The sequence below is a fragment of the Pollicipes pollicipes genome, unplaced genomic scaffold, assembly GCF_011947565.3.
Source record: "Pollicipes pollicipes isolate AB1234 unplaced genomic scaffold, Ppol_2.1 Scaffold_5724;HRSCAF=6776_pilon_pilon_pilon, whole genome shotgun sequence".
Lineage (NCBI taxonomy): Eukaryota > Metazoa > Arthropoda > Thecostraca > Pollicipedomorpha > Pollicipedidae > Pollicipes > Pollicipes pollicipes.
The window spans coordinates 18676335-18699754 of record NW_023596746.1 but is presented as its reverse complement, the minus strand read 5'-3'; the positions used below and the strand labels follow the sequence as shown (position 1 = coordinate 18699754).

At 57.6% G+C, this 23420-nt stretch overlaps 1 protein-coding gene across 1 annotated transcript; it reads right to left on the bottom strand.

The window, feature by feature from the left end:
- Positions 1 to 7045: 7045 nt before the first annotated feature.
- On the bottom strand, positions 7046 to 17628 carry LOC119102764 (mitogen-activated protein kinase kinase kinase 7). The gene is made up of 10 exons (XM_037226219.1): positions 17487 to 17628; positions 11876 to 12104; positions 11360 to 11468; positions 10819 to 10961; positions 10269 to 10455; positions 9487 to 9620; positions 8928 to 9037; positions 8154 to 8676; positions 7563 to 7592; positions 7046 to 7077 (listed from the first exon to the last, which is right to left on the bottom strand). Exons 1-10 carry the CDS (start codon positions 17559 to 17561, stop codon positions 7046 to 7048), a joined length of 1572 nt encoding a protein of 523 aa, XP_037082114.1. The 5' UTR covers positions 17562 to 17628.
- Positions 17629 to 23420: the final 5792 nt, after the last annotated feature.

Sequence of the window (23420 nt, the reverse complement as noted above, 5' to 3'; positions counted from 1 at the left end):
CAAGCCGGTCGCTTCACGCCAGCCGGATTACTCACGTCACGAATCAAAGCGGTGGCGCGCACGTGGCGTTCCATTCCAAGGAAATCACACCACATAGAGGAAGAAAGACGAGGACATAAGCCGACGAGATACGCCGCCCTGCCGACTAGACAGCTGAATTAATGGTTCACAGTTCCGTGCTAAGGTTGCGTGAACCCATCAGGCGTCACCACAGAACTTAAGTCCGAGTGAAACCGCCTGAGGGGTGTCACTCCTGATCCCAGAGAAATGCGCACCGATTCCGGAGAACTCCGTCGTAAATTCCAGCTCGTCTCGTCAACATTCAAGAAGGCATGCCACTATTGATTGATTACACCCAATCACGCAGTCATGCGCAGTCGTGGACGACGAACCCAGGTGACGACCGGACCGGTTCGTCCACAGGTCCTGGACCACATAACCCGTCGCCCACAAGCCGTGGACCCCATCACCCGTCGTCCACAGGCCGTGGACCCCATCACCCGTCGTCCACAGGCTGTGGACCCCATCACCCGTCGTCCACAGGACGTGGGCCCAATCATCCGTCGTCCACAAGCCGTGGAACCCCCCCCCCATCACCAGTCGTCCACAGGCCGTGGGCCCAATCACCCGTCGTCCACAAGCCGTGGACCACATCATCCGTCGTCCACAGGCTGTGGACCCAATCACCCGTCGTCACAGGCTGTGGACCCCATCACCAGTCGTCCACAGGCCGTGGGCCCAATCACCCGTCGTCCACAAGCCGTGGACCCCATCACCCGTCGCCCACAAGCCGTGGGCCCCATCACCCGTCGTCCACAAGCCGTGGACCCCATCACCCGTCGTCCACAGGCCGTGGGCTCTATCACCCGTCGTCCACAAGCCGTGGACCCCATCACCCGTCGCCCACAAGCCGTGGACCCCATCACCCGTCGTCCACAGGCCGTGGGCTCCATCACCCGTCGTCCGCAGTTGTCCCGGTCACCCGTGGTCAGTTGAGCGCCGGGGCTGGTGGCGCTCTGGTCAAGCGTAATGCCGGAGTTCGCAGTGCCAGATCTAACGAACTCGATCCAACCAACTGCGTGTCCAGGTCCGCTGAGTACCAGAGCACACTGAGCGCAGGGACCAAGAACACGAGTCAGCTGAGCGCCTCAGCCGTGTCGTCAGCTGGCTGTCGCAGTGAGCTGAGCACAGGCATCTGCGGAATGTCGGGCCCGGCTGACTGAGATGGCGCCTGCATGACGGACGGGTCCCAAGCGCGTTCCGGCAGGCACTGCGTCGTCGGCTGCTATGCCTACGCACGCCTCAGCTCCGCACAGCACCAGCGGGCTGGTGCAGAGCCAGGCGCCTGACAGAGCGCAGGCTGCCCCGGCTGGGGCGACTCCTCACTGGCGACGGGTCACCACATAGCCACCGCGGTCACCACACGGTGGCGCCTCGCCGGCCAGCCAGGGCGGAGCGAGCACGTGCCGACGCCACCGCGGCCGGCGCCGCTGGTCAGGGGGCCCCGCCGGCCGCTACAGCGTCGCCGCTGCGTGCTGGGCGGCCCATAGCTCAGCGGCGCTGTACAACACACCGCTGAACACTGCCAGCCGGCGCCGCCATCCCTCACCTGAAGCCCAGCAGCGGCCGCCAACAGTAAATCATCCGCCCATTCATATTATCGGCACCATTATAGAGCCCTCGCCGGTCAAAACATTGCCGTCGCGAGCGGTGGATTATCTATCTAGACATGGACATGGTTTCAGCGCCGTAAGCCGTTACACCGCTGTTCGTCACCCCCATGAGGATGCGCTACTTGAGGGATCCGATTCTCGCACTAGAAAGCAACTATCATAATATTGAGTTGAATGCGTTTTCACACTGCGGTTCTCAAACGCCTGACACTGTGAAGAACGTACCAGATGTAACTACCACGTTGCGAGCGGCTATCGTGAATGTGGTGATAGGAATCCCAACCCATCACAAGTGTAAGATAACTTAGTGCTAACGTTTGTGCTGTCGACGGAGGTAGGGCACGCGAAACGCTTCGCCCGGGAGATTATGACCAATTTAGGAGCTTAGCACCTCACCTCACCTCGGGCGCATGTAACTGCAACGCAATGTCAAAATTCGCTCAGGCTCGATCACCGGGATTCGTCAACCGAAAAAGATGAGGACAACACGCTGGGAGGACCATAACCACGCCATCATGCCCCAGTTCTGATCTGCCTCGCCTGTAACCGAGTCTGCTGGTTTGACAAGCGCGCCGTTGAGTCGCATCCCTACCAGCGACTGCGGCCGACGCCGAGTCCTTGCCGGAGCTCGCGCTGCGCCGCTGCTGTAGTCGGCGGCGGTCCGACACCCGAGCCGTGCGCACGGCCTCTCGGCGGCTCAGCGGCGTCCCGTGAGCGCGCCTCTGCCGCCGAGGTGCGCGGCGAGTGTGGCTGGCTCGCGTCGGCGCCGCTGCCAGCCAGCACCGCGCGCCGGCCATGATTTACCGGCTGGCCGGCGTCGCAGTGCTGCCCGGCCCAGCCCGGGCGATGCAGGGTCAGCAGATGGCGGCGACGCACTCGGGGGAGGGGGAGGCGGCGCCCGAGATCGACCGATCTTGCCCGCACGCGATCGGTGGGCACAGAGTCGGGAGACGGCGAGAATGCACGGAAGAGCACCCGGAGAGCGAGGCTCGAGATCGCCCAGCCTCGCCGGCGGTCCCGCGGTCAGGTGACCGCGGCGAAGCCCCCGACCGCCCAGAGAGCGAGGCTCGAGATCGCCCAGCCCCGCCGGCGGTAGGTGACAGTCGCGAAGCCCCGGGCCACCGATAGAGCGGCGGTCCAGATCGACCGGCAAAGCTTCCAACTGGACTCCCGGATACACGAGTCGACGAGGCCAGTCCGGCTGCACGGACCGCCGCCCAAACCATTTGCCCCGTCAAACGGCCCTACATTACGTGAACGGGCTGGCGGGCCGACCAATGTGACGACATGTGTGTCGATTTCGGCCAACTCTCACCACATGAGCCTGTCACTGCCAACGTGGGTCATCACGTGCCAAGGCAACCCACACGGACGTCACAATGACGTCACAGCCGCTGCTGACGTCATCAACGCTGTGACACGGCTCCAGCTGCGGTCGCCACGTCAACACAGACAGCGCAGGTCGAGGTTCGCCCCAATGACCGTCCGTGTCAACACAGACAGCACAGGTCGAGGTTCGCCCCAACGACCGTCCGTGTCAACACAGACAGCGCAGGTCGAGGTTCGCCCCAATGACCGTCCGTGTCAACACAGACAGCGCAGGTCGAGGTTCGCCCCAATGACCGTCCGTGTCAACACAGACAGCGCAGGTCGAGGTTCGCCCCAACGACCGTCCGTGTCAACACAGACAGCGCAGGTCGAGGTTCGCCCCAATGACCGTCCGTGACAACACAGACAGCGCAGGTCGAGGTTCGCCCCAGCGACCGTCCGTGTCAACACAGACAGCGCAGGTCGAGGTTCGTCCCAACGACCGTCCGTGTCAACACAGACAGCGCAGGTCGAGGTTCGTCCCAACGACCGTCCGTGTCAACAAAGACAGCGCAGGTCAAGATTCGCCCCAACGACCGTCCGTGTCAACACAGAGAGCGCGGGTAGATGCTTGCACAAACTACCGCCAGTAACAAACTAAATCAATACTTCAGCGCAGAGAACGTGGCAGAAAAAAGTAGCGTCTCCGCATGGTCGGCAATTTATCTTATCAGAAATGCTGCAGAGCCGAGAAATATTGCGGACGTCACCAACTACTACCTTGCAACATACGCCGCACAGTACATCATGGTGAAATGGTGTTAACTGTTGGGAAGAGAAAATTAGCCACATATCAACGCAACTATATGCAAGAAAGCACTCTTCAACGACAGATATGTCCAAAGAAAGCTTGGCCCAACGGCTAAATTTCAAAATCATTTCGATATTGCGTACCGCAGTGGGGACGAAGCCCCGTCGCCATCTGATGTTTGTGCCCCGAGCCGGTAACCGGAGCTGCCGGCGGCGGCAGTGCGGCCGGGGCCGGCTCCCGTTTGGTGGCAGCTGTTTGGACCGCTTGGCGGCCGGGCGGGCCAGAGGGCGGGCCGAACGGCGCGCCAGCTCCGCCGGCTTCGTCCATCATCTCGGACGGCGGCCGGCGACGACGGCCGACCGTCGCCGGCCGCCGCTGGAGCGCCGCAAGCCGTCGTACAGACCACCCACTGGGAGCCACGGGTGCGTGTGCGTCTACCAATAAAACGGGTCATAAACCAGTCCGTATCTACACGTGCTGTGACGCCCCAGGACGTGGCTGTGCTGGATTGGGTGGCTCGGCGGCGTTCACCGCAACCCGTGACGTCATACCGGCTCGAAAAAAACACATGACCCACTTTGGGTCCTGGCTGCTGTTTGGAACTACGGCGCTGTTGGCAGCGCGTACATGTGCACGTGTGTGCGCGTGTGAGCAGTAGGGGAGAGGGCCGGTAACATGGAGCGAGCCCGCGGGAACGGCAGGCACCGGGACGCCCCCACCCTGCGCCACGTGCTCTGCCGGACCGAGCCAGCCGAGCACCACCACCGGAGCATCGGTCAACGCCCCGGCCAACAGCGGTCACCATCTGTACCCGTCCGAGAGCCCGGCCGGTCTGTTTTCCCCAACGCCAGAACAGGCGGCGGCCGGGCAGTTCCCATCACAGCAGACCACGACCCGCCCGTTCCAGCGGTCAGCGCCGGCCAGCGTCGGCGGCCCTCCACCGGCGGCGGCATGACCGGCACCCGGGCCAGCCCGCTCCAGCCACAGCGCGGCGGCGCCGCCAAAACACGGCGTGCTATCTATAGCGGCTCGGCGGATTGTCCAGCGGCGGCGCGGCGGCCGGGAGACGGCGGCGTCGGGACACGGTGCCGCCGCGACTGACTCACGCCTCACCGAAATAGCCGGGCGACACGGACGGCCGGGCGGGCGGGCCGGCGGCGGCCGGCGGCGGACGGGCCGGCAGGTCGGCGACCGTGGCCGGCATCTAGCGCAGCGCGCCGGGCTGCCGCGGCCACCGTCCCAGGGCGCCGCCAGATGAATCGCGCCGCCCGCCGGAGGGCCGCCGGACGCTGACAGCGACAGGGGGTGACAGACAGCGAGCTGACAGTCCTCGCAGGCCCTGGGAGGGAGCCGGGCGGCTCCTCGCCCTGGCCGGCGGCGAATCGCGGGCGCCGCGCCGCGGGCGTCGGCCTCGCGGGGGCAGGCCGCTGACGGACGGCTGGCCCGGGACGCGGCGGCGACGGGGAGCCGTCACGCCCGTCACGGCTGTCAGCCCGGCGGCCGGCGCGTGCGTCTACGGCGGGGCCCCGGCGGGCCACCCGGCGCCGGCGCTGAGCGGCGCTGAGTCAGCGCGCCGGCCCTGAGTCAGCCGTCTCCCGCTGCGCTGCCGGCACGGCTCCAGCGGCGGCGCCCGCCCGGCCGGCTGACCGGGCCGCGCAGGGGAGGCCGCCGCCGATCGGGGCGCACGGCACGCAGCGGCTGCCCCCGCCGCCGGCGGCGGCTGGCGGCCAAAGTCAGCCGGCCGCCGGATCGCCAGCCGTGACGGCTGTCAGCGGCCGAGCAGGCCAGCCCCGCCATCACGCGTCCGTCTGGCGTCGGGCCGTCTCCGGCGCGCCGGCCATCTCGCCGGGGCCGCCGCGTCAGCCACCTGCTGCACGCACGCCTTCTGGCGGAGGCGGGCTGACACCACCGCCGCTCCCAGCGCCTGACACTTGCGCCCAGCTCTTGCAGGCGCCGCTCGCCGCAGTATCAATTGCAACGTCCGTGTGTCCAAAATTCTCGTGGCCTCGCTTACACGCTCACATAATCGGTCGCAGCCTTGGATAAAGAAGTTTCGATATCTAAAATGTGCCGGATGGTGATTACATCACTAAGTAGCTCATTGATGAATCTTCATCTGGTGCAGGTGCGCGTACGCTGGCTACGCTTCGGATCGGTGCTGAGAGACGCGTGATTCACTGGTCAGTCCATCCAACATCGCCACACCTCGCCTCCGACACTGGCCCAACTACGCAATCTCTCGCAGACCTCACACTACGGCACGCTTCTTCAGGTGGCACAGCTCTTCAGTCGCCATTCGAGGCTGCGAGCGGGCGTTTTTCGCACAGGACAGTATCACGCTCAGCCCTGAGTACGAGGAGCAGACTATGTGGGCAATCGGTTTATTCTTCTGTCCGACAGCGCCGGAAATGACAGAATATCGATAAGAAAAGATTGAACATTATGACGTCATTCCAGTACGGGGTAGCCGATAAGACGCTTGTGGGGTAATCCCACCTGACCAGTCCAACACGGTCAGAATGTGTGACTCTGGTCGACCGATATATTCTCACTGACGTGTCCATCTAAAACCACTTGGGGCAAATATGATGTTGTCAGAGCCGACAATCATTTCAGTGACACATTCTGAAACGGGATTGACACGGAACATTGAATCAAAAAGCAGCCTCTTATACCGTATTTCAGAAACAGGCCGTCACATATACCGGCTACTGGTGAGCCTGCACTACGCCACATCGACCCGGCGTCGCTCATGCAGAGCGTGTCATACCACAGCTCAAGCAGCCCTTAATTTAAAACAAACACGGCCATATTTCCTAATGACGCTAGTGTCACATATTGAGCTTTTGCGAATACAACAAAGGCTATAGTCTCAGAAATTTCAGGCTAGACGCGCAGACCGTGATGCAGCACCGCTGTGGATAACACGACGCTGTAGCCGCGTCGTTATGCTATACTTGACGTGACATCAAAACAAATAATCCGATGAATAATTGCTTCGAAAATCAGCAAAAATCCGGTTTTGGGACTTGAAACAGATAAATTAGTGCATATCCTTCAATGCATTGCAATGTGGCGACCTCATTTCGAACCTCATTCAAGGCCAAATGTCAGCATTCATTTTAATCCACTTCGAATTTATGCAGGCTTTGACATCTGCACATCAACAGCTACTTGTCTTGGAAACCTCACAAGGACTGGTTGCGACACTCTGCTTGCCTATTAGCTACGAGTGTTTTCATTGGGCCGGGCTTCAACCGTTCTCCCACGAGTCGGACCATCCACCTGGCGGGCGCCACGGCGGCACAGCTGTGGACCACTGCCCCAGATGGCAGCACAGTCCCTGTAAAAGCGGCGCGGAAGACCGCTGCGCCACTGACAGAGCACATCCCGGCAGCAACAGGGCGGGGATCGGCTACCCACCTCAGTGGCCTCAGACGAGCTGGGAGACGGGGCGACGGACCTGGCCCGAAGGCCGACCAATCCTGTACCACATCCCATCGACCGACACGACCTGACCTGGTGACCAGTCAGCGCACAAGCGCACACCACACCACACAGCAGCATACTCGCTGGCCAGCGGCAGCTCTTCGGCAACCCGGGACGAGGCTGCATCCCAGCTGGCGGTGGCACAGTACCTGGCACGTCTGGCGGCGAGCTGCCCTGGCGGCGAGGCAGCCGGTGCAGGTCAGCCGGCACCGACTGAGCGCCGGCCGGGGCCGCCGGCGCCGCCGCCGCCGCCGGCTCCGACGCCAGGCTGCCCGACGACGACGAGCCGTACGAGGCGGTGCGGCGGTGACCTGGCGACAGGCGTCGCAAGTCAGGGTCAGCGCCACCGCGGACGCACGCGCCGCGGCGGGAGAGGCCGGGACAGCTGGGGTGGGGGCGACAGCGACGGACGCAACCGCCGTCACCGGAAGAACAGGTCGTCACCACACAGCCAGGCCCGGTCGGCAATACCAGACAGATCCGACCGGTCGCAAAACACGCCCAGAGGAAAATGAGAACAGACACAGGAGCCATCAACTGCCGAAACAGCTGTGCTCAGTGCCCGACCAATTTCCTCATCACAGGGTCAGATATCTTGCTGTTCGAGGCAAGCACATCCGTGATGGACGGTAAAATACATTTCACTACCCAAATGATAGCATTCGTTGCGCGTGCTAGGCGCTCCAGCCCACCACGCATGCTCGTGGGAGGCACTCCGTCCGCGACTCCCAAAACTCCGGCCCGTCAGAGAGCTGGCGTATTCCATCACTGGCCGCTCCACGCTAGCCGAGGACTGCCGGGCCTGGGCGAGCGCCGCCCGCGCGGCCGACCGGCGCCGCCAAACGGGCCGGCACCGCCGCCCAAACACTGACCTCGCGACTTCCTCTGTTCGTGCTGCGCGGACGCGGGCGCGGCCGGCACCGGGCCGCGGTCCAGCTGGCCGAGGTCGGCCGAGTGCCGCTTGCTGCGCTCGTCCAGACCCATCTGCCGCAGCGACTCGGCCGGCGGCGCCGCGTAGCTGCCCAGGCTCGCGTTCTCCGGGATGCTGGTGGGCGACGGGTGCGCGTGCGGCTGCCGAAAGCCGGGCCCCTGACCGGGCCGGTACGGCTGGTACTGCGGAGGCGAGGTGGGGCTGACGCGGTAGGCCAGCACGGGCGACACCTGCCGCGCCGGCCGGAAGGCTTGACTGTCGAGGCCGGCCGGCAGGTGCGGTAGCTGCGGCACCTGATACGGGTTTTCCTCCAGGCTGAGCGCCAGGCTGTGACCCTGGTGCGGCGGCACGAGCGTCTCGGGTCGGCGCGCGCCCGAGCTCGCCTCGGCACCGGGGCCGGGCCCGGCCGCCGGCGACTGTGGCACCGAGCTCCGCCGGTCCGTCGCGAACAGGCCCTCCTCCGTCTGCAACAGCCGGCGCGGCGTCAGGTTGAGCACTGGCCGCCGGACGCCGCTCATGCAGCCAGCAGGCGGCGCCGCCTACAAACACAGGCCACCGACGGCCGTCACACGCACGCCACACATCACATGGCGGCAAGCCACCATGGCAGCGGCGATGCCCGAGCGCGACGGGCGACAACCTCCGGGGCTGGACCGCTCGCCGCGTCCCGGGGAGGCGAGGTGCCCGCTCGAGACGGCGCCGCTGGTGGACCCACCTTCTCCTCGATGGGCCCCATGTTCATGGGCTGGTGGTAGGCGATGCCGGCCGGCATCGGCCGCTGCAGCTCGTGACACTCTGTCTCGGGCTCGTCCTGGTGGCCGCCGCCTGGTGCAGCACGACGGGCGCGGGTCAGGTCAGGCCAGGTCAGGTCAGGTCAGGTCAGGTCAGGTCAGGCCGGCTGGGCGGCGAGTCAGAGACGCACACGAGCCAGCCCCAGCAGCGCACAACAGCCGCCAGTCCGCAGCGAACCAAATGGCCCCCGACCCACAACGCAAACATTTTCTGGTCCACAGTACCCGTCCGACAGCGACCGCCGTTGGCCATTCCTCGAGTGGTCCAAAACGTCCCACATACACGCTATTCCAGCACCTGACCCGCCAAAGGGAACAGATGGCAGCACCGGCAAGGCCCGTACGCCCGCACTGATCACAGGGACCCGCTCGTGCCCGCCCCCTACACCGTGTCTCCATCTCATCCAGGCGCTCAGGCCACCACGCCGAGACGGCGGAGGCAGCACGCAGCAACACGGCCTCGCACCGCCCGGCGGCGCTCACCCATGTTCTCGGGCCAGCTGTTGGAGGGGTAGCGGAGCTGCTCGTCGGCGCCGGCGAACAGCGGCAGGATGCGCTGCAGGATCAGCACCACGTCCACCATGCTGGGCCGCAGCACGGCGTCCTTCTCCCAGCACCTGCCCGCCGGTCGGGAGGCGCCGCGTTCAGCGTGGGACGCGGCCGGTGCCGCGCGCGCTCACACCACCGGCGCACACCGCGCGACACAGCCGTCGCTCAGCGAGGACGCGGCCGGTGCCACGCGCGCTCACACCACCGGCGCACACCGCGCGACACGGCCGTCGCTCAGCGAGGACGCGGCCGGTGCCACGCGCGCTCACACCACCGGCGCACACCGCGCGACACGGCCGTCGCTCAGCGTGGACGCGGCAGGTGCCGCGTGCGCCACACCACCGGCGCACACCGCGCGACACGGCCGTCGCTCAGCGTGGACGCGGCAGGTGCCGCGCGCGCTCACATCACCGGCGCACACCAAGCGACAAGGCCGTCGCTCAGCGTGGACACGGCTGGTGCCGCGCGCGCCACATCACCGGCACACACCGCGCGACACGGGCGGTCAACTGCGGCGCGGCGACGTGCCACACCCATCACGTCAGGACTGCTGGCACCTCTGTGAGACACGCATCACGCACACACACACCACGTGCGTGCAAAACAATCGAGTGGACTCACGAACAGGAGCGCGCTGCCCGCCCGCGCACGCACCTTGCCCCGGGGCTGACGCCCCCGCACCGCCCGCGGCCGGAGGGCCGGCGGGTGCCGCTCACCGTCGCATGAGGCACTCGAGCACTTCGGGACAGCCCTGGATGAGGTGCGGCCGCTTGCCGCTGTGCACCGCCCACATGATGCGGAAGGCCGGCGCGCCGATGTGGTCGAACGGCTTCTTGCGCGCCATCACCTCCCACAGAATGATGCCGAAGCTGAACACATCGCACTTCTCTGTGTAGGTGTTACCTGAGGACGCGGCGTGGTCACCGCTGAGTAACGGCCGTCACGAAGCCTGGCACACCGGGATACACGTGTCCTGCAGTCCTGCCGTCAAGCGCCGCGCCAATGAAAAAGTACGTGCGGCATGTTCACAGACAGGCGCCAATGACGTTAAAAGCTACTTTCTGACACTGGCTAAACGTTTGGACAGACTGGCCACCCGCCAATTTGGAACGTTTCAGCACTGCTTGGATTGTTACCAAGTTACATACGGACCTGGCCCATGCCACTAAGACACCTGTCACCGAAACACAGCAGCTCACATCCCTCCCCATCACCTCACTACTGATGCCCAGGGGGACGCTGCCGTAGCGTGAGGGGCTGACCCACCTTCGAACACCTCGGGCGCCATCCAGGCGGCGCTGCCCCGACTGTTGGTCATGTGGGTCTTGACGTCACACGCCGTGCCAAAGTCGCAGATCTTGAGCTTCCGGCCGTAGTCCAGCAGCAGCAGGTTGGGCGGCTTCAGATCTCTGGCGGAGCCGTCACTGGTCAGGGCACGGAGCGTCGCGGCCGGGAGCGCGAGCCGCCGCCGGCCACCTCTGGGCAGGGACAGACGGCGGAACACCAGCCGGCTGGCCGACCGGCAGACAGCTGCTGACAGACAGCAGGCCGGGTCATGGAGAGCGGGCGCTCTCATCCAGCGTCTCCAGCGAAACCAGGGCCAAACCATGGGCGTAACGTTTCTATGGGTGTGGATTTGAGCGGGACAATGCCGCGACACACACTGGACGGCCAACACCCCGAACACGGCATTCCCTAGTTCGTGGCGTCCAGAATATACCATAAAAGCTGGCCAAGCGGGGGCCAGCGACCGGCTGCTGATCGCCGACCGTCTTGAGGAAGCGCGCCGCCGTCGGCCGACACCCACCTGTGCACCAGACGCACGCCGTGCAGGTACTTAACGCCCTCGGCGCATTGCAGACACCAGGAGACGGCGTGGCCGGCGTTGTAGGTCGGCCGCGGCTCGTTGTGCAGCACTGCGGACGGGCCAGACACGGAGTCGGAGACGCCCGCCGGCGGAGCGCTCCGCCGCGGCGGCCACGGTCGTCTCGGCCCCGCGCCGTCGGCCCATGCTCCGCCGACGCGGTCACGGTCGTCTCGGCCCCGCGCCCCCCGGCCCACGTCGGAGGCGTCCGCCCTCCGTCCCGATCGGAGCGTAGCCCCGGAGTGTGTCGCGTCCAGGATCACCTCAGATTACCTCACGACGTGCATGAACGCTGCTTGCGGCATTGAAGAGCCAATGGCCTGCATCCATCGCCGCGGAACGACCGGGACAACCCCGACAGTGAGACCCGAAGCCGCGCCCTTTCAGTCACAAGAATGAGACTCTGCAGACCCTGCACGCCGTGCTGCACCGTCCTGGCGCGCCCGCCGACCCACTCACCGTCGTAAAGCGAGCCACCCTCGGCGTACTCCATGACCAGACACACATACTCGGGCTTGGTGCACGCGCCGAGCAGCTCGACAATGTTAGAGTGGCTGACGCGCTGCAGCTGACGCAGTTCGATCAGGAACGCCTTCTTCTCAAACTCGGTCTCGACCTTCTTCACAGCCACCTGGCGTCCCCGCCAGATGCCCTTCTTCACCACGCCGAATGAGCCTTTGCCGACGCCCTGGAGAACAGAGGGCTGCAGTGAGAGCAGGGCCGAACCAAAAAGTAAGGGACACAATATATAGCGAGCCTGTAGTTGCGACGCGGTGTCTCCACCACGGAGCTGTCCAGTCAAGCCAGCTCTGGACGCCGTCTGAGCTGTTCGGGCTCGCCAGGTCTGTCCCTCCGGCCCAACAACACGACCTTCGGACGCCGACAATCTCGGCTCCAGCTGGACGCACTGCACACACCCGCCTTTACCGTTCGGATCCCGACACACAAAACAAGACAATTCACTTTCATGGATCAAGACCACAACAAATGTATTTTTTGTAGCTGACGTAATTATGTAGGAGCTTGCAGGAAGCATGCCCATTCGTACTCTAATCTCTTCCTCACCCAGGGGTTGTCTTTTATGCTGTAAAAATTCCGCCAAATTTTAGCCATAACAAATTCAAACTGAGGGAGACAGGTGGGTGGGTAGAGAAGGATGGGGCGGGGGGCATTAACATCCAGTATTTTCCTTTTCTGGTCATCATCCTTTCTACTACTACTTTTCTACTCTCTACTGGTCTACCTTTCTAGACATCATCTGTACACCATCATGCACTATAAATCATCCATTTTACTGTACACTTCTACGTACACATTAAAGCGACAGATAGAAGCCCGAGATTGATGCTCATAGGAGATGGACTGCCGAGATGGATTGGTGTTTTCTAAAGGTTTTGGTAGATAAGTTATTGCTTCACGTGATCGGTCAGTTTGACGGATAAAACGGTACGATGCACGAAAATCGAGAGCAGCTAACATAGCCATGCTTATATATCCCGCCCCGCTCTCGGTATCTATTTATGCCGGCCGCGCCACACGGCGACAGGGGCGCGGCACCGCGGCGGTGCACAGCTGGTCTGAATCACGACCGCCGCGGAAGTCGTGCCACGGCAGCGTGCGTCGGCGCGCCCCGCGCCACAAGGGCGCAGTGGCTACTGCCGAGACACGGCGCCCAACGTCGGCCGCGTCGCAGAGCCGCAGCCCGACAGCGCGCCCGGCGGCGCCGAGGCAGTCCTGCGGCGAACGGCGTGGCGCGGCCGCCCGCGGTGTCTTCGGCCATCCCACGCTATCACAGCCCACAGCGAAGCAGCACCACATCTCTCTGTGGTGCCGCAGCCGGCGGTACCCGGCGGAAGCCGCTGCCACGGTACCCCACGATAAACCATACACAGCGAAGCAGCACCACATCTCTCTGTGGTGCCGCAGCCGGCGGTACCCGGCGGAGCCGCGCCACGGTACCCCGCGATAAGCCATACACAGCGAAGCAGCGCCATATCTCTCTGTGGTGCCGCAGCGGCGGTACCCGGCGGAGCCGCGCCACGGTACCCCACGATAAACCATACACAGCGAAGCAGCACCACATCTCTCTGTGGTGCCGCAGCCGGCGGTACCCGGCGGAGCCGCGCCACGGTAGTCCGCGACAAACCGTGCACAGCGAAGCAGCACCACATCTCTCTGTGGTGCCGCAGCCGGCGGTACTCGGCGGAGCCGCGCCACGGTACCCGCGATAAACCATACACAGCGAAACAGCACCACATCTCTCTGTGGTGCCGCAGCGGGCGGTACCCGGCGGAGCCGCGCCACGGCATCCCGCGACAAACCGCACACAGCGCGGGAATGAATTTCACTCCACGTCGTTTAGGCATGGCCATCCTACCAGAGATTGCCAACGTTAAGTTAATGATTGCTCTCAAAGTCCATGTAATCAGACGACTCCACACAATCCACTCAGGTATTTTCATCACTTTTCGCCGAAAAAGAATTGGCCACAGCTGAACAGCGGACTACTTCCCCGGTAGCAGTCACGGGGACAAAACTGGCTTCTGGCTTTGAAGCCAATTCAGAGGCAATAATGCGAAGTCAAAGTTGAAGCCGACGCCGGAGGTTTCGGAGTTTCTAACTACGAAACCAAAGCGTAAGAACAAGAGAAGCCAAATCCGAAATAAGTGAATTCTAACACTATGTCGCGACACCGAAGACAAAATCAGCCGCTTCGATCTAAGCAAACACGAAGCGAGGGCCGAACCCAACATTAAATATTCGTGAAGCCTAGGCTGCGACTGAATCTGGGGAGCCACGCTGACTTGCAGAACCAAAACCACTTCCGCGTATGATAAAACTGTTTGAGGTGAAAAATTATAACGAGGGTTTTGTGGAGTGATTGAGAGGTGTTAGAACAATGTATGACATTTTTCGGATTATTCTCCTTGCCTTCTGTTAACGCATATTGTTTGGCCCAGCTTGGCGCTATGGTAGAAGCCCAGCAAGGCTGCCTTCGTAAAGCGAAGTTAAGTCACAATGGTAGTGAACAAATCCTGTAACAAAGCTACAACCAGTAGTTAAACATTGCCTAAAGCCACCACAAGATGTTCAACATGACCTAAAGCCAAAGCTGAAGCCCAAACTGAAGTCAAAGCCAGCCACCTAAAATGGCACAAAGCTGAATTTGAAGTCGGCCATGAAAAATAGCCCAAAGCAAAACTTGAAGTCACTGGAGAAAAACAGTGGCATTATGAAAGCAAAGAGAAGCCAACTTCACTCTCATGTCTGCTCATCACATGACCTTACAAGATGGACCATAAGTGGGATAGCCTAATGGACTGTTCTGCCTAAAAAAGTATTGAAACTGTACATGTGGTGAGCCTGCTTGTGGCGGTGGTTATTTCTAGAGCATATAGTTTTTGAGGCTCTGACTCGGTGACATTCAATCTGGTGGGTTTCTGCTGTCATTCATCATGTCCCATGTCCTAAACACCATGAGGGATTTATGATGCACACAGCCACTGGGCTATGCCAAGTCTCCTGCCTTTCGCCTTGACAGGAAAGGCAGGCACCACCAAAAATCAGGCAGGCACCACCATTTTCTTCAAGTTCCCAGGTGTGCAGCTTACTTAAGTGCTGCATTACCTGCATCCTTGGATTCAGAGGGTCAAACATAACTGTCTGCTGTTTGTTCTCCTTAAAAAGTCTGGCCTGGATCAGACAGTAGAAGAATACTATCCACACAAATCAAATTGTTATTTTTCCAGTTGACCATGATAGATGGGTTCTGCTGGTCCTGGCCTCAGCTCAGCAATTAGTTTGGACTGATGCAGTCTTGAGCTGTAGCACTTAGCTCACTCTGCATGTATGGAGGAGGCTTTTTGATTAAATGTTAGACTATGCTGACTTGACCATGCATGTATGTTGGACCATGGTCGTGAATAACTATTTCGTGTTTAATTTTGATCTGATGTTTTTCAACCACAGCAACCTCAGAGTAATACAAATTTTCAAATAAATGCCATAAAACCAAAGAAGTACTTGAAAAGCCTGCCCCCAAAACCTGGGAGCATGCAGTTATGCCTGACATGGACAGTTATGCTTGACATGGACAACAGCAACAGACATGGACAGTTATGCTTGAACCTTAAAGGGTAAGAAATGTAAAGCCAAAGCACAGATCTATCCTGCAATCCATGAACACCACACATGAGCAATTGTGTTATTGTTCCTAGAGAATTTTGGAGAGGTGTACCACCCTTTCCAGTTTGGAAGGGAGGAGAGGAGAGGCTCTACCCCCCCCCCCCCCCCCCAACTTTTTTAAGGAAAGGGAACCAGCTTAGCAGAAAACCTGGTGATTAGTCCATCATGAGGGCAGATTTTGAATGTGTCACCACTCAGCACTCCAAACTGATTTTGCAAAACCATGATTGTTCAACAAGTCCAGATTCTGGGGTTTTCCTGATGTTTTGGGTCTCCAGAAACAAAAGTTTCCATACCTATACTTCATGTCTTTGTTGGAGGAAGACAGAATTTCACTGTTACCTTATGCAAAAGTCAGTCTGTATGACATGTTTACAATGCTTTACTAGGGCTCTTACTCAAAATTATTTGTTATCAAGTTTTCTTTGGATGTAGTTTTATAAACATCACAACATTGACCAAGAAAATAGATTAAGCAAGAACACATTGTTTTTTACTAAAAAGCTGACATAACTTGTTGCACCAAGTTCTCAAGAGACATTACTTTCAGATGCTGAATGCTACCTACCCAGCTGCACCTATAATTTGCACACTCAGAAAGCTACATACTTTAGTGCTATAAAAATTAGTCTAAATGTGACAAAAATCAGATATAAAATGTAGCTGGGCACTCTGTAGCTCACTTTTGTAGAGTAAACTAGCTATGCATAGAAACACATCCTTCTACAGAAAAGTAGTTAGATATCTTGGGCAATGAAAAACTTTGCTTTGTTTTTTAGCAGATTGCAAAGCTTATGTCTAATAATACATGCCTACTTGTTTTGCAACCTATTACCATAACAAATAAATTTGTTTATGCTGGTACAAGGTATTTAGAATAGAGTATGAACTAAACAGCCCTGTGCTCTATAGCAGCCTGTAATCCTGATAATGAAGGGGCATGTTTATTGGATGGAAAAATGACAGTAAATCCCACATGTCTGCAATGAATGCAATTGATGCCACCAAACACAAGCAGTCACTATTATCAGGCATATTTCACAGCTCTCATTACAAAAAGATATTACTCAATCCATACTAGTTCACCCTAATGTGTAAAGGTGAAAAATGGTTACCAAATGATGTCCTTATGCCTGTCTTGCAGCACAACAATGCTCTGCTCATCATGACTAATAATCTGATAGAGGTCTGATCGAAACACGCCATGGTTTATATCAGATAAAACATTACAGCTCATAACTCTGCAACAATGCTGTGTCCTTAATCTAACATGTGCTGATCAGTTCATCAATTATGCACAATCAATGCTTTCAAAACCAAGATATACTTATATTCATAATAAACTGGAATTGGTTAAGCACTTACAGTCCAAGTCCTGTGATACAAATAATTGACAAAAAACAGTTTCCCACACATCAGCTTGAGCCTATTACAAGGCCAGCAGCTAAAGCTGCATAGGCTTAACAATTCAGTGCCTCATACCGATGAATGTACAAAAACTGCAATACCAAACATGAAGGTGATTTTCTGCATAACTCAATATGCTGCAATTTGAGCATTTCCACCCTTATAATGTTTGTTTTGGCAAGGATCTCTATCAGCACATCAGACTCTATCTATGGCTGCTAAAAAGAACAATAATAACATGCTCTCCACAGGAATTAATGAGTGTCTGTTCAAATTCACAACATATTGCAGTCACAAATAATTTTCAAGAAACTGGCATTCTCCCTGAAAAACGTATTCTGAGCACGACAATCATATCAACATCCGTGACAGGAAGGCAATAAGTTATCGTTGCTTTAGAGCTCATAATGGTCTCTACGGGAAAAGCACACCAGATTTGTCTAACAACATAGGCCACACAATGCAAGCTAGTTCCTACCTCCTTGAGCTGTATTTCATTTATGTCTATCTCAACGTGGGTCGCCTCATCCATATCACTGAGCCTTATGGTCATCAGGGCGGCAAATATTCCCTGAAACTCTCATTTCTAATCCCGTCCCCACACCGCACAACGCCTTCCCTTTTCGTCCACAACAAAATGTGGAGAGCTCAAGCACGGCCCTGGGCTTGTGGCTATGCTCATTCACTGCCAAAGTTTACAGCTATGCCCGAACAGTGAAAGTACTGGATTGATTTACCTAATGTTATCATGTATCATATAAAAATTTATTAGCACATTAAATGGACAAGATTTAATTGCTTTTGATTACGACAATCGTGAGGCAACGAGCTACAAGAAAGTTATCAGCACGAAAGCATGCGACTAAGCCCTACCTGGGATCTTATTAACTATTAGGAAAGTTGACCTAGTCTTACATTACAGGGCAAACAGTGACTCCATCACATACACGCAGTTGCAATTTTAAATAACGCTGTTACCCCCAAACATTTTTGATGGATGGATTTCTGGGATCTGACCTCATGCTAAGCAAGGCTTTTTGCGTGAGCTGCGACCCCACCATATGATCGTAACTTGCAGGTTAGTGGCAGAACTTTGTGGCGAAGGTATAACGTGCCACGATGCTACGCACGGTCCAACCCGCCATTTGACCTCATTTGGCCTTGTGCAGGCGCTGCCTCCGCACCGGCCGCAGTCAGTCCCAGCCAGGGGCAAAAAGCGGGCGCCGAAACGACTCGAACCCACCCATCCCACTACAGGTCTGTTAGGAGGCAGGTGCCCTAACCGATTGAGCTACGACGGCGCACATGGTTCGCTCTTTTCCATCCATGCTATCTGAGTGTAGTTTGCTATTCAGTTGTAGGGATTCCAGCCCTCCCCCAGCTTTGAGAGAGAAGTGTGTCCAATCCGGAGAGAAACCGTTTGCTAACGAATCTCAGAGGTTACGCCTCATCATTTTTCACGGCTTACCCCCTCCCCCCTCCCCTCCACGCTCTTTTCAAACTACTCCCCTGCATGCAAGGATGGGCCCGACTGGTTCAGACATTTACGACATGGAGTTTGGCAGTACTGCCGAACACAAAACGAATACAGTTATTACGATTGTGTCCGTTGATAAACTGTATACTTCGCAGGAAGCATATCTCGTTGATGACTCGGACTAAGGACGTGGAATTGTGTGCACACGTTGAACTAGATAAACCGTTTGTGTGCCCCACTGATCCTGCGGGCGATTGTGGAGGCTTGTAAAGCGCCTTCCGGCCAAAGGGGAGCGGCCAGACGAAAGGTGCCTCCCGCAAGGGCTCTGACTCGCTCAGAGTAGGGATTAACAACCCCTCGGCCCCAGCTCTCCAGTCTTATCTGGGTCTCGCCGTGCCCCGTTGGATCAGCAGGAAGCGGTGGAGGGATCCTGGTCACTGAGGGAGTTGACCTGAGGATGAGGCGGGGCAGCTTACCAACACGTGGCTTTGGCCCGAATTTGTGATCCTGCGGATGCCTCGTGAAGTAGCCATACGAGGAAATCGGCTGGTCAGGCGTCGTCTTTTCGCGACACTGGCTTGGAGGCAAGCAGGCCATGTGATGGGTGTTGAGGGGGGCGCTGCCGGGTGCAGTGTTTGCCTCCTGACACCATTAAGGGTCCGTACCTCGGTTTGTTACCAGGGTGCCCGGTTAGCCCCTGTGAACCGAGGCACTGGCGCTCTCAGACTCGTGTCCAGCGGTCCTCGCAGCAACTCTTTTGGCACACAGGTCTGCGTATAGCGTGCTGGTAGCCCTGGCGGCTCCTCTCTTAAAAATGGCCCGTCCCCGTGTTGGGCTTCATGGCTGGCGGGAAACCAGCGCGCGGAACATAAACACATACTCATGGACACTATATCATCAACCAGCCCCCCAAACCCTGACCGTCGTAGCCAAGGAGAAAGCGGGAGCTCTCCACTGACAGACACTGAGGTGAGGCGACTTGTGCCACCACCCCAGTTTCTGGTTGTAAGATTCGCCAAGGAACATGACCAAGGAAAAACAGCACCGCTCCGACTGAACCCATTTCTGCACCAACAAACATTTTCCAAGATGGGAACACCCAAGGACGTCCTTTCGTGTACGGATGGGTCCATATAAGTGCATTTAACAGACGAACTCGATGTCCAGGGCATGCTCAAGACGACCACACTAATCTACAAGTACGAGGACAGGGAGACATTAGGGTGCCCGTGTCGATGCAGCGTCATCCCTCTAAGCACTACTCCAAGGGTTGGTTACTTGCCGGGACCTTCGCGGTGTGAGTGATGAGGATGTTGCTGATGGCTTGTGTGAGGAAGGGGTAAATGTGGTGAGACGTATCAAGAGGAGAGAGAGAGAGGAGAGCTGAACGATACTGATTCGATTAGTCTGACGTTTTGCTCTGCGAGAGTGCTAGATAGGGTCCGCGTCGGATATCAGTCAGTTCCTGTTAGGGTCTACGTACCCGATCCAGTCCGGTGCTACCGATGCCAGACGTATGGTCAGGCTTCACTGACAAGTGCTGGAAAGAGGTTAGACGCGGAAAGTGTGCAGAAATAGGCTACCAACGCTCTGAGTGTAAATCGGAAAGAGTTAAATGCGTCAACTGTGGTCAGGGTCATGTGGTGTCATATCGTAGATGCCGGTCATTGCCAGAGAAAGCTATCCTGAACATTAAGGTGAATGAAGGAGTTTAGTGTCGGGAGACCCAACGTTGACACAACGATGCGACCACCACAAGGACACACAAAAACGCCCTTACTAAACCGGCGGGAAATTTAGCCCAAGTAACATCTGCAGCAAACGAGGTACCGAAACTGTGTGGACTTGATGATTTCAAAGGCATGACCGTAGGCGAGTTTGTACCGCTGATTCTAGACACATTTGTACCAACCGGCCCCACTGCCCCGTCGTCCCGGAAGTTGGATCCTACGAAAAATGATCCACCTGCGGCATTAGCCGCTCTTAGAGAAGCTCAACGTAGGGGGTTGAAACCTCCTGATGGAGATGTCAGAGAGCCCGGGACTGGGGTGCGACCCGGAAACGGGATATGGACCGCGCTCCAGCGAGGCCGTGGACTTCACCCCCATCATCGCACCCCAGCCCAGTCCGTGCTGAAGACACGCCCTCCCGGTCTCCATCTTTCCCTCCAGCCATACCAGCTACGACGGGATTCGTCGTCCCTGGCACAGGGGCGCTACGAGAGCTGACCCCACTGGCTCCTCAGCTATTGGCCCTGCCGGGAGCGCCGGTCCTCTCAGCTCACGGGGGCCGGATAACGTTCAGCATCCCCCAGTTGTCGCTCCCTCCGGGAGCCGCCTTTCTGAAACTGGCTTCCATCCGGGTTATCTGGCCCCTGGACCTGCAGGGCGCGCCGCCAGGTCGGTGTCTACACCGCGGACCGGAGGCCGGCTCCCGCTGTCGACTCCGCCCCACTCGCCGGGAGGGTCAATGGGTCCGCCTCCCAGTCCTCCACTTGGAGACGGGCGAATCGGGTCGGCCTACCCAGCAGTTCCCGGCGGCAGGTCCGTGCGACAAAGCGTGCCCTCCTTGGCCGACGTCGCCTACCGAGGGTGGAAGCCCCACGGCTTCGGCCAAGGGTCCGGCTTACCTCCACTGAAGTAGAGCGTCGGCAGGGAGATTCGTTCAGTGCGAAATCCTAGGTGAACGTTTGAAGCACACGTGAGGTATGCCGATGGATCTTAACCGTACACCCCATATACAAGCATATCTAGCATGCCACTGCCGTTTTTACAACAGACCATGCGTGACTTGAGGACCAACATGTCGCACCTTCACACACTTTTATCTAATGGTAGCCCGGTTGTGGCATGCTTAAAGGAGACAAAGGTGTCTAATGGCGCGCACCTTAACGCCAAATGCTACAGTATTTTTCGGAAAGACGTGAGAACTGACACGGTCGCCAATGGTGGGGTGGCGCTCTTAGTTCATCACAATAATGCCGTGTTCTCCTGCAAGTCTTAATAATGACCTTTAAGCTGTTGCTGCCGTCGCCAACCTTTGGGTCGTTGAGGCTGACTCTCTGTTCGATCTGCCTCCCCCTTGCTGAGGCAGAACCGGATTCGATGTTACAGTCTATCTTCGATCAGCTTCCATCGCCGTTCCTGCTGCTAGGTGAATTCAACTTCCATAGCCCTTCGTGGGGCTGCGGTCATGCAAGCCGCCGAGGCTGACATCTCAAACGTTTGCTGAACTCAAATAGTCTCTGCGTTCTAAACACTGGCCGGCATACCCATATATCTCTTCCGTCCAACATCACTTCAGCGATAGATCTTTCTATCTACTCCTCGTCCCTTTTCTGTCCGTTGTCTTAGGCCGTTGAGAGCACTAAGTGTGGGAGTGACCGTTTCCCAATTTGGCTTGGGATGAATGCTAGACACCCAGGCAGGAGACCTTCCTGCTGGAACCTTCGACGTGCTAACTGGCAAAGGTTTACCGACGAGTGTCATATTAGAATGCAGCCGACCGAGGACGACAATGCAACATCTCTTACACAACAACTGACATCCATAATGGTCGACAATGCAAGGTCTTGCATTCCCTTGACATCACCTGAGCCGTGCAGCATCCCTGTCCCCTGGCGGTCGGAGGGCTGCAAGGCGGCAATTCTTAAGCGGAAGCGGGCGTTCAAAGTTTTTAAGTGTTCTGCAACGACCAACAACCACATCGCTTTTAAGAAGGCTAGAGCGCTGGCGAAACGTTCGATACGTGAGGCAAAGCATGCGTCATGGAAGGAATATGTAAATGGTTTCAATCGTCACACCTCACTCAGTGCAGTATGGCAGCCAGCTAGTCGCATTTCTGGTAGGAGCGTTTCTACCGCAGTTCCGGTGTTGAAAGTGGCGGGAATCACGACATTGAACACCCAAGAAGTGTTGAACAAAATAGGCTTTGCATTCGCAGAAACGTGCCGACATGGAACAGACGACCCACGCTTTATTCTTTACAAGGAACAGCGTGAGAAGACGGCAATCAATTTTGAAATCCCTGACTCAGAGATTTATGAGGACAACCAACCAGTCACTGTAATGGAGCTCTGCACTGGTCTTGAGAGAGCTAAGAGTGTGTCCCCTGGACTGGATGATGTTCACAATATGTTAAATCACATAAAAAAGGAATCCCTCCATCCCTTAACTGAGCTTTTCAACTGCATATGGTTGCATGATGGCTTCCCGGAGTCGTGGCGGGAGGCCATTATAGTCCCGATACAGAAGCCCGGAAAGGATGGTTCCGACCCACTGCACTACCGCCCAATTTCGCTGACTGCAGCCCTATGCAAAGTGCTAGAAAGGATGGTGAATGATCGTCTCATATGCTATCTCGGAACTCACGGCTGTCTTTCCAGAGTGCAATGCAGGTTTCGGAAGAGCCGATGCACTGTTGACCACTTAACGATTTTAGACAGCTATCAGGCATTTTTTAAACAAAGACGTCACACGATAGCCATCTTCTTTGACATTGATGGGGCTTACGGTACTGCCTGGCGCCTTGACATTATAAAAAAGTACACAAGTGTGCACTCCGAGATCGCATGGCACTCTTCATTGAGAACTCTTTACGTCGTCGATTTTTCCGCGTCCGAGTGGGTGTCATGCTATCTGACCGCTACAAACGAGAGAACGGTGGTTCCCAGGGAAGCGTCCTTAGCGAAACCCTGTTTGCGTTGCTTATCGACGATATCGCCGGCTCTCTGCCACCCATCATAAGTCGGTCACTGTTTGTGGACGACTTTGCCATCTGGTGTACAGCATCCACAACGACGTCTGCAGGGAGGCAACTTTAGTTATGCCTCATTCAACTAACTGAGTGGAACCTAAAAAATTACTTTTAATTTTCGTCCACCAAGACTAAGTGCATACATTTCTGCTCACGAAATAGAGACTGCATAGACCCGGA